This window comes from Aythya ferina, assembly GCF_964211825.1.
Source record: "Aythya ferina genome assembly, chromosome: 4".
Lineage (NCBI taxonomy): Eukaryota > Metazoa > Chordata > Aves > Anseriformes > Anatidae > Aythya > Aythya ferina.
This window is the reverse complement of record NC_140300.1, coordinates 25,136,764-25,148,773: the sequence shown is the minus strand read 5'-3', so window position 1 is coordinate 25,148,773 and position 12,010 is coordinate 25,136,764. Positions and strand designations below refer to the sequence as shown.

At 39.3% G+C, this 12,010-nt stretch overlaps 1 protein-coding gene across 1 annotated transcript in view; it reads right to left on the bottom strand.

The window, feature by feature from the left end:
- The window catches only part of SLC30A9 (solute carrier family 30 member 9), a 37,698-nt gene extending 28,735 nt beyond the window's left edge, over positions 1–8,963 (bottom strand). The window contains exons 1-4 of the mRNA XM_084518599.1: positions 8,640–8,963; positions 6,831–7,007; positions 3,951–4,013; positions 1,113–1,212 (exon numbers count right to left, since the gene is read on the bottom strand). Of these exons, the coding sequence (XP_084374725.1) occupies positions 1,113–1,212; positions 3,951–4,013; positions 6,831–7,007; positions 8,640–8,736 (437 nt within the window). The 5' untranslated portion in view covers positions 8,737–8,963. The remainder of the gene's footprint in view (positions 1–1,112; positions 1,213–3,950; positions 4,014–6,830; positions 7,008–8,639) is intronic.
- Between the last annotated feature and the right edge of the window lie 3,047 nt (positions 8,964–12,010).

The following is a 12,010-nucleotide window of genomic DNA, read 5'->3' as shown; positions in this document are numbered from 1 at the left end:
GAACATTTCACTTTTAGCCCAACTAATCTGGTCTTAATCTTTTTTCTTTTTTTTTTTTTTGGTCAATTCAGCAAAACGTTATTACTGCAAAGTATGCCAGTTCATAGAATCACAGAATGGTTTGGGTTGGAGGGGACCTTAAAGCCCACCCAGTTCCAACTCCCCTTCCACAGGCAGGGACACCTCCCACCAGACCAGATTACTCAAATCCCCATCCAACCTGGCCCTGAACACCATCCACAGATTCTCCAAGCAACCTGGTCCAGTGCCTCACCACCCTCAAGTGAAGAATTTTTTCCTACTGTCTAATCCAAATCTACTCTTTCAGTTTAAAACCATTATCCCTTGGTCTATCACTACACTCCCTGATGCCAGCTTTCCTGTAGGCCCTCTTTAGGAAGGGGAAGGCTACTCTAAGGTCTCCCTGGAGGCTTCTTTTCTCCAGGCTGAACCACCCCAGCTCTCTCCATACGAGAGGTGGCCCCCTATGAAGCTTTACCAGTCATGGTTTAAAAAAGGATTTAAGCATAACGTCAGAGGATTTCCCTTGGTTTGGTAACATGTGCTACACATGAAAACTGGGGAAGAACAGTGACAGCAGAAAAAGTTATGAACGAAGTCACAAAGTCTTTAGATTTAATATGGGTCACACACAACATGCATCACATCTGACAGACAGCTCAACTGACACTACTCAGTAAGACTTCCTGGCAGGAATGACACATAGTAAAAAGACAGTAACTATGAATCAAGTAAAAAATAGTTAGGTTGCAACGAACCAGGTTGTATTTTATCTCAAATTACAGACCTCATGTAACATGAAGTTTCTAGTGATTAGCTGCTCTAGAGGCAGACATTCCCTAGCTAGGTTTATGGTCATATAAATATAGGTAAATTAGTTTAAGAGGCTACTACAGGGATAATGCAAACTAAGTGTGAGCTCCTAACCACAGTTACACTTAGTAAACAAGAGCTATATAACTATGTATACTGCAAAAGCTTTGGGAAAGCTTTAGCAGTTGCTGAGCTAAGTCACTCTACAATCATTATTACTTTTGAAACAAATACAAACAAATATTCACAATTTAAATTTCAACTTAAATCCATCATACCTGGATTTGAGACAAAACTCATTTATGGCTCTGACTCCAGTGATGAAGTTATTCTGTGTGTATTTTGGTCCATACTCTCTTTTTTTAAGGACTGCTTTCACTTAAAAACAGAAATAAATGAACAAGTCAGTCACTGACAGAGACCAAAGCAGAAATTCCAAAGAGGTAATTCAGTCTGACAACAAATTGTGATGTCTCTAAGTGGATTTCTGAAAAACACTGTTGTCAGTGAGGCAGAAAACTTTCAAGAAGAGACAGAAACGCTCAGAACTGTGTAAGTGCATAACAGTAGAATGATTTTACCTCAAAAAATGCTACTTGCAGTGTTGTAGTTCAAGGCCCTCAAACATCCCACATACTTAACTGTCAGCTATGCATCCAACTTTAACATCAGGGATGGGCTTTGGCTGTTAAGACAGCATTCAATTATGGCAGTTTGAAAAGCTTTGCTCTGGCAAATTAAGTGACAAAGCACGCTATTTCTTTTTTCCCCTACTATTTACGTGCAGAAGTTGGAATTGGTTAAGGTTTTTAATCTTGCAGACCACAGAGAAAACTCAGATGGCTGCATGTGTCATTTTGCTCAGCTATTATTGTCAAAATTAACACACTTAATATTAGATGTTTTTAACAATTAAAATGTATATTCTTCATTTATAATTCTTTGCATGTGTAGAATACATACTGCATCATATTTTCATGCATAAGAAAGGATACCACAGCTATTCAGAAATAGATAATAAACTCTGAAATAAATGGAATTTTAAATTTATGCCTTTATTTCCTGCATGTCTTTAGGTACATATATATCTTTGTCTTATCTTCAAAAGAAAATCATTATATGCTTATTTCTGTTAAAAATGTTAGGCACATTGCAAGAAGAGTTACAGCTGCTGAAAGATACAGCATAAAGAACACATCTGAAAACAAAAATATGAAACTTTGCCAGTAAGAAGACTTATGAACACATGAATTTCTTGTGTATCACAGCATCTCAGCCAATATTTTCTACAGCTAGTCCAAAACTTCTCATGAAATCATAGAATACTTACAGCATCTAAATACTAAGAAAAAAAAATCCCACAATTTCCCATTTTCTTACTTCTGTGCTTTGAAAGCTTAAAGGTAAAATATATTGCTTGACACTTAACAATTTGCAAACTATGTAGATACCAATATTTACCATAATGATCTGGTTTTTGTCATCCAGTTTGAGTTGTGAACAATTGTGTTAAAGTACTTGAGTACTCACATTCATCACATGATGCTCCTGAGCAAAGATGACATCAAACTAGAGATTTCATAAGAAGGTCCACTATTTACTACGTTTAAAACTGGATGAACATTTTTTTTTAAACAGGAAGAATGCTTCCCACCTTTTCTGATTTAAAACACGGATATACACCCAAAATATTAAACTTAATATAAAATAATTTGTGGATTTATCAAACACGAATGCACCTTGCAGAAACACAAGTAAGTTTCACTAAAATAACACACTATGCAACAGTGTTACAATGGTTATAACCCAACAATCCTACCCCCTAGTTCAAATAACTGCCTAAAATTGATGACAAAAATGAGAAAAGGAAAAATCAGCTTGGTATTTTCAATCAAAGGACAAAGTCCAATAAAAGATGATGTATAAACAACATTATAAATAGCACAGAGTTTTTAAGATTAGCGTTCCTTTAAGAATAAGCTTTTATGTCACAGCAGCATCTGAAGACTTCCACTTCACAGACAGAATCAAGATCTTTAACATAATCATTCTTGGTTGTGAGTACAAAGACAAACCCCCTTCTCACCAAAATATACATACATAAAATATATAAATTCCACAGTCTTACTCTAATTTCTCCTGTCCACCTTGTATGTTCCCCCTGCCTTCATGCACTAAGTGACAATAAACCCAAAGAAATTAACATAAGGGATGCAGACAAAAATGTATAGAGAATAGGAGACACCAACCTCACCTTGTTAGTGAGGAATATGGGAATTTGATGTTTCTTTAAGCTACGGAAAAGGCAGGAAGGAATTCTGACAGAAGTTATTGCACACTAAGTCAGTTCCAGTGCAAAGAGATTTATTTTAAAGGAGTTTAAAGAAAAACGGCAATTTCTGTTTTGATAAAGTTCCTTCCATTCATAGGAGGCTAGGACTGATCAAAAGGAAAAGAACTTATAGCTTAACTCTCATAATAATGTAATAAAAAATAAATAAAGATAAGAGTGAAATCAAGCATGATAAATTAACAACATGAAAGTAAGATATGCTCTTGTTTAAAAACTTAAGTGTTTAAAAAACAAAAACCTGTATTTATTACAGGCACAAACAGGGACACTACAGGACCCAGATTAGGCTGTTCATGTGGTCAAAATATATTTAGAAACAACACTGATTAGATTAACTCAGCAATAAGAAGGAACAGAGGAAGACTTAGAACAAGGACTAGGGGAAGCTCAAATATTCAGCTTAGCCCCATTAAATCTGATATGGGAAATGGACTTGCCTAAAGAGATGCAAGGAGGACAGATTGTCATAACAGATGAGAAAACAAGTTTGTCTTTTCCTGACAAACACATCAGCTGAAATGAATTAAAGAGTCATAAAAGAGTGGATAATTAGAAGGAACATTCCTACACACTTTTTTTTTTTTTTTTTTAAGTCATTTTAAAAAAAAGCAGGCACCAAACAAAGCTGGCATACAAGCACTTATAAAAATGTTATTCTCACAACTTTTTACACAATCGAACAGAAACCAGTTACTCTACATACTTCTTTTTTTGACTACTTGTCAACAGCAACAAAGTTTTGATACATAAGATATTTCTTTACCTTTTACTTGGATTGGGTCTTTACGGAAAGATTGCTTTTGATCTGCATTGCTGGTACCTTGTCCTGTAAAATAAATATAAAGCTCATGGCAAATATGGAAAAACCTTCTTTTCTTTTTAGTAAAGAGTTTCTTTGATGTAAGAATACAGCTTAATATTGCTTTCCATGATGATACAAAAATACCTGCCAGATTTCCAACATTTGAAACTCTTAAAATATGAAACATGAATAGTAAAAAAATAAGTAACAACAAAAGACATTTAACATAGTACTGAAACTTCTAGCAGCTTCAAAAGCAGTCCAAACATGCAATCTGTAACAGAACATATATTGAATTTTTAAACTATTTTAACAGTGTACTTACAATTTGGGGCAAATTTTATGCAAAATTTAGACTAGTAAACAGAAAGAATTCTACACGGCTTATGACTGCTCATCAGCCAAGTCTCATAAAGCTTTCAAGCTGCTATTCAATTTTAAGGGACTGAAACTATTTAACTTACAGAAATTCACTCTTTAAAATAAAGAATATTTAAACTAGAACCCACAACTCTTATGTCACAAATTTGAGTTATATTTAGCACAAAGTATTTTTGCTTTGGAAATTTGACAATATGACTCTAGAAGAATTCAATAAAATATAACTTACAATACTGTGAAGTGAATCTTAATATCTGAAAATTAATAAATTTTGGTAATTTATTTTAAAGCCATAATTTGGTAAAAAGCGGTATTTGGTAATTTAGTTTAAAGTGAAAATTTTAAGTAGAAACTAGAAGTACTACAGGATAGTTTAGACAAATATTGCATCTTTTCTTATGCATCTCGACACAGATTTCAGAATAAAAACCATATGATATTAATACCTTGAACCAACGAACACCTTCTTTTGTGCCCTAACACTATAGGTTGGCCACATATCAACAGTCATCAACAAAATTAGAAGGGATGTTAAAAAAAAATGAAGATTTTTTCCAAGCAGGTTAGCATTAATTAATGAGCTAGCTTAACATGATACTCAAATTGTGCAAAGGTCAGATATTCTTCAAGCTTGGACTCCATAACTATCTTTTCATCAGGCAATTAGCTACTGCCCTTACAGCAACTGAGGAGTAAGGCTAAGAGCAGCCCAAGTATATTTTCTCAGGAAACTATAGGTAAGGAAACCACTTTCAAATGTACAAAGCTGATCTTATTACACATGAAATAACGTTTGATCCTGTATATGAAGCATGGATACAACTATATGTATCCCAAAACAAGCCTCAAAGCAATTATCCGTCTACACATAATATCTCCAGGGGGCAGTTCCAGGTGCACTTGCCAGCCCCCAACCTTCAGGAAAAGGGGTGTTGTTGAGGTAGCCACTTGGTGCAGTTCCACTTAAGGCTTAGCATGATTTAAGGCCACAAGACCACAAAGGACAGTATCTCTCCTCCAGCCATTATAGAGACAGCGAGCAAGATCAGCTTGAGGATTCATCTGAACCCCAGCTCCGAAAAACAAGAGCACAATTCATTTTTAACAAAGCAAGCCCGGACATTATTAATGCCAACACAAGAGAGGGATAGGAGATGATGGGAACACTCCCTCAGACAACAGTCACCAATTATACAAGTTCAGAGCAATCACAAAAGCAATGGTGCTAGACTGTTTTCACGTGTCCAAATTTCAAGAATACCAGAAGCTGCACATTAAGAACCCAGGAAAAAAACAACAACTAGAACTGACTCTACAGCCTTTTGTGGCATTTAGGCAGGTATCTTCTGGAAGATTCTCACCCTCTAGCATCCACCTGCAGCTTAAGACTTTCCAAGAAACATTAATGGTCTGAGGTACTGTCCTCTTCTAAAATCCAATTACAATCTTCAGAAACCATATCTAGTTTGTTACACTTTGAGCAATATCCAAGATCTGTTGTACTTCCAAACATCAGAAAAATAATACTTTTTGCTGACTATACTTCCTAGCTTTAAAGACTAGCTTTTTAAAGACTGCTGCAAAGCCTCAGGAATTTACAAGTTACCAAAGTTAGAACTTAGATCTGCCAACATGACAACTAAAGAGAATAAAATGTTATTGAATAAACCACTTAGCTTTAGACAAAAGCACACAGAGAGCAAGCTTTTGTTTTGAAAAGCATTTGTAATCGCTTGAGCATGCTAGTCTTTCAAAGATGCATCTGTGCAGTCCTACACACAATAAACACAAAAAAAATAGGAGATGCTAGGATGGATCAAGGACAAGACAGTTCTGCATTTCTTAAACACCTAACTCGCACAAGATTGACAAGAAAACAGGATTGGCAGCAAGTAGGGTCAGAAGTTATGTCCATTATATCAGGTGTTTAATGTGGATGCTGCAGGTGTGACAGCCATCACATCAGAAAGCTCCAGCAGAAGAAACAGCTCAACCATCTTTCAGCAGTCTTCTAAAGCCTGATCCAGAGAAGTCACAGTACTCAGTATTCACCCTAATTCAATCTTTATCACTAGTTCATTTAACACAACAAACCTGCAATAGTACGACAAAAATTCAAGTAAGCAAGAAAAGCAGCAAAAGAAAAGGGATGCATTCCCTTTATCCCTTATACAATCTAATACCTGCTGACATCAACACGTTTTTATCATCACAACTAAGTTTGATTAACTCTAAACCTAAATCCTTTAAATAATGGAATAACAAAGGAATAAATTTCAGAATTACTTAGTGCATTTGGAATTAATATACAGACGCCAAGAAGCAAAAAATACTAAGAATTCTGCAGCTGTAATATCACACAGTGGAATTTAAAAAGTATCAGTTGTGACATACACTTTTTTTTTTTTTTTTTTTTTTAACTTTTATACAAAAGTTTTCTTTATTTTAGACCAGTATTACCTGTTCCGACTTTGTTCACAGTTTCTTCAGAGGTTGGTACATTTTTATCTTCTGATCCAAGATCTTTTTTCTGACCACTGGAGGTATAAACTCTCACTTGACTCATCAACTGCACAGGCAGACGATTGCATGGTAAAATACATGGCAGACTCACGCTTTTCATTGAAGCTTGCCATCCTAACAGGGGGAAGGAAAATAAGACTTTTCAGACCACCATTTTGAAATGAAAATGGTAGGAAAGTGGCTCAGAAACAACAACACAGGTTATAGAAAGTTAGTGGTTAAGTACTGACCTGTGCTTATTTTACCTGGGTTTAGGATTTACAAAACAGACACACAAACACAGCACACTTCCATTACCTCCTTTTAAACATCCACTTTTAAAATCCCATCTAATGCCAGTTTTTCCCCCTTTATACAACCTGCTACATACCTCTAGATGATCTTAAGAAAAAAAAAATACTAAGCTATTTGATTAAGATTGGTTTACTGATATATTCAGTACTCTTCTAGTCATACTGCCTCAAGATCTTCAAATACAATCATTAGTGAACAAACACAAACCACTACAAAACTATTAGCCAGTGTTGCCGTTTCATTTCACTGTGTACACTCTGTACAAACTATGTTACCTATTAACAAAACGTGTAACATACACGGTTCAATTTCAGAGCACCTGCTAAAGAAGTTACCCACAAAGGTGTGTTATGTTGTACAAAACCCTTTAATGAAGAACACTGTAAAATTCTACTGTCTTTACAACAGACTAGATTACAACATAAGTGAGTTAAAAGTCAAACAGGAGGTCACCCTGGGGAGGCAATTTCAATTTTTAAAGACAGGCCAAAAGCGGAGTTGGATGCCCTACAGACCAAACTGTGCTAGCAAGCAGCTTGCTTTGGGCAGTACAAAGCTTCACCAGACACTCAGTGTAACTCCTCCAACCTGACGTGCCACAGGCAAACTTATTTGCTTTGGAAAGCATGCATTAAAAGAAATTAAATATATATATATATCAAGCAATGCTGGTAAATCAAGTCATACAAAGTATGACTAATCATACATGAATAACGCACTACTCAACAAAATAACTACGTTTCAGATAACCGTGGATCCCACGAAGGTACAAAGAACTTTCCTTTTACTTTTATCCTTTACATTGTGGCACCTACATGTGTGCAGGCACTGACTTGAACCTTCCAGAAAAATAATTTCACTTTAAAAAAAAAAAAAAAGAGTCAAATAAGCTCTTATGAATGCTAAACTGTTGCCAATGTGGCACAAGTCCAGCAAGCCACCTGGGTGCCGCTCAGGGAGCTCGCTGATGATGACTTAGGAAGGAAAGGCTGCGGCAAGCACCTGCCAGACGCGAGCACTGCTGCTCCCGAAGCTTTGGTGCCACCGGAGCGCTTCGTTAAAGGAAGGTTATCGGCATGCTTAGCTGACGGTTTTCCTATTACTCTACACAAGTAGAAGAAACAAATAAGGAAAAAAATAAAAAAAAAAATAGTGCTGCGATGCAACCTAAGTGCCTTTACGAGATCTGAGCAGAATTTTAATTTCAGGGGCTCCGTGGCCTGCAGGACAGGCAGGGCCCGCTTCACGGACCCCACAAACCCCACAAAGCAGGGCTTTATTTCACCTAACTCCTACAAATTTGGCCTCCCACCCCTTAACCCAGGCCTGGCAGGAGGCCGAGGCAGGACGCGACGCTCCCACCGCGGCAGCCCCGGAGCGCTGCGGGGGGGCTCGGCCCGGGCCGGGCAGGGTCCCCCGGGGCCGGGCAGGGCCCTCCCGTGCGGCACTCACCGTGGCAGGCTCGGCGGAGCGGCGCCGCCTGGCCCCGCAGGTACAGCCCGTAGAGGCTGCGGCAGCCCCGCCGCTGGGCGGCCAGCGCCGGCATCATGGCGGCGAGCTCGGGCGGAGCGCGGCCGCTCCCCGCCGCACGCCAGCGGCCGCACAACGGCCGGCGATTCGCATCGGAGACACCGGCGGCGGCGGCAGCGGCGGGCTCCTTCGCCTCCTTCCCGTCCTTCCCCTCCTCCTCTCCCTCCGGAGCCCGCTCGGACGTGCGGCGGGGCCCGGGGCCGCCGCTGACTCACCCGGCGCCCCCGCCGCGCCTGCGCCGAGCCGCCACCGGCCTCCCCTCAGCGCCCGGCCCGGCCTCCCCTCAGCGCCGCGCTTCTCCCCCGCGGGGTTTGGCCCCTTTGGCCCCCCAAAAACGCCCTCGGGGTGCTGCTGGCCGAGGGGCTGAGCGGTGCTGAGGCGGTCAGGGGTGCGGGCCGGGGCTGAATGGCACCCCGGGAGCGCCCCGTCCTCCCCCCGTAGGGAAGAGATAACAGGGGAGCGTGCGGGACGTGCGGTGGAGTTGTTTGCAGACACCACGTTAAACACGCCTGCCGAAGCTGCTGACAGGATTTCCCTGGGAAGTTTGCAGGATTTCTGTGCGAAAACCCTCATCTCTACCCCTAGCGCTGTCTTAAAACACACCTCCCGGGTCGGTGCTAATAAAGCATAATCTAATAAAAACCCTGTTTCTTTCCCCAAAAAGAGGGCCCGGCGGCTGAGCGGGCAGCAGGTGGTGACGGTGTCTGCCCGCGCCGCCTCCTGCTGCTGCTCGCAGCCGGATTTTCGCTCCGGAGCCGTGAAAGTTCCCACTGTAAGCATACAATTAGTCTCACCGGCACCACGTTACACTCTCATAAACAGCGTTTTGGCAACTTGAAGATTTTCCAGGATAGCTTAGGTAATCGCCTACATGACTCTGACAAACTGGCCCCGGCTGCCTTGTCTTCATTTGCACGCTGGGAGGAACACGGAAACTCACCAGGAGTTAGTCAGCTTGGCAGGGAGCTTTGGTAAATAATGTATCCGATAATCCACAAAGCATTTGACCACTTAGGAGAATTATTATGATGTCTTTAACATACTCGATTAGATTTCCAACTAGATTTACTGGCACATAACTTCTTTAACAGTCAAAAAGTGATTGGTATTGCCAACGTATGTTTACCTATAAACTCAGTGGAGGCAGATTGAAGTAAAATACTTATGAAATAATTAACTTAACACCCATCCTCCCAGTAGCCCAATCACAGCCATACCAGGTGAATCAGGAGCAACAGATGCTGTATCATTACCTACCAGATGTACAGCAATTGAGTTAAATACTAAATTAACTGCAAATTGTAAAGTTACAAAGGTGGAGTCATTTCACCAATTTAGGTGGTATGCTACATTCAACCAATGCATGGTTTGCTGGCTGCTTGTTATTTTGGCAAGAGCCTAACAGAAAAAAAATAATAATTAAAATCGTCGTTTTTTAAATTCCTATCCATATATGTTATAAATATGGATCAGGAAGAAAAATAACAAAGCACAATAGCATAGACAATAGATACTACTGGTATGGAAGTCAACCAGAATTTACATGATCAAGGGCTCCAAGTGAACTGAACCTACACTGATGAAGGCTGAAACCTGTACAAGTCAACAACCAAAACATCAATAACAGCCTGATCAGCATGGGACAACAAAATACATAAAGCAACTGATACTGAATTGCCACATCTCACAGCGTATTCCTGCAGCATCCCAAGACAGAATCCCAAATCCTTATTTATAACATCATGATCATTAGTTGTCAGTCACAAGCAGCGAGTGGAAAAACCGTCCAAGTAATAGAGAACTGTTTACATGTTTTAGTACATCTAAACTGTATTAAATAAGTTTTCACCTATGACAAAAGACTAGATACAGCCATAGTGAATGGGTAAGATATTGGTTCTCACTGAGGGGCAACACTTACTTTCAACTGTCAGAACTGCATCCTAAGGTTTCCACAGTGAGTAACAGTTATTCAGTAGCTATTTTAAGCCCTTATGCTATGAAATCAAGCCAGTTTAAAAAAAAAAAAAAAAAAAAAGACAACAACAACAAAAAAAACACTAATTCATGTTCGATTTTCTACATTTTGAACTGATAAAAAAAATATTTAAAATCTCCTCAGAGATCCCCATTATGAGAGGGGAAAGCAGAAGGCAGATCATTTCCCTTAATAATCCCTTACAGGATTTTCCATTCATTAAGTGATGCTGCAGAGCAGTTGTATATTAGTGAATCTGACAGAGGCCACTGAGCCATCAGAGAACTCCTCTTTCAAGGTTATATGCTGCACCAATGCCTTCTGAGCACCTGGCAAAGGGACAGAGCAGGTTACCAGCTGCACCACACAGCCACCTGGAAATACCTGTGGAGACAGCTGGGGCCAATCCTGCCCAGCAGCACCACTGATGAGGATGTTTACCCTTCTCCCTTTGCTGATGTAACTATCACATGAAGATTTTGATATATTGCTCATTGAATGAGAAAGGCTGGCTACCATAAAAGGGTCATTTCCTGATTATTTTTTTTGGCAGAAAAAGCTTTTTTTAAAAAGGAAAACACCATAATATTAGAACTGTGTTGAATAAAGCGTGTTACCTTTTCAGTAAATGTTTCTAAGGATTTTAAGTTGCTTTACAGAATTACAAAATCATTCACAAAGTACAGGGACTGCATAGTCCAACCCTTTTAAGATTTAGAACCCAATGAGAAGCTTGCAAAATTTACCTGTAAGCAACTTTAAGTAAAGGCAGACGAGTGAACTGAAATACAGACCTTGGGAACCTACTTCTTCTGCATTCCTGTTTGTTTAAAAGAAGTTGATAAGTGACTGAATTACTGAAGCTACAATGTGACCTTGTGCTGAAATTCTCCAATGTTACTGCTTATCAAAAAAAAAAAAAAGAGTCTGTGACTTGATTAAGTCTAATATACAGTGAAGGATTTTAGCGTTCTTTATTTGAGAAGTGATGCAACAAAGCCAGTTGGAATATTTCCGACTCTGAAATTCATTAACAATTTCAAGTACACTGGAGGGGATTTACATGACCTCAGAACAGCCACAAGATCTCAGGTAAGGACTTAATATAGTTTAAAGAAATTGCTGCGGTATTCCCATAACATTGATATGTTAAATGAAAAACACACCAGCAGTGTTTTTAAACGGAAGAGACTGTTTTGATTTTGTAACTTATGATCCTACTCACATTTTGCTAACACAAAATGTGTACTGATAATTTTGTGTGCATTTTTTTTTCCTAAATGTATGAATACAGAAAGGGATCCAGTGATCCTAA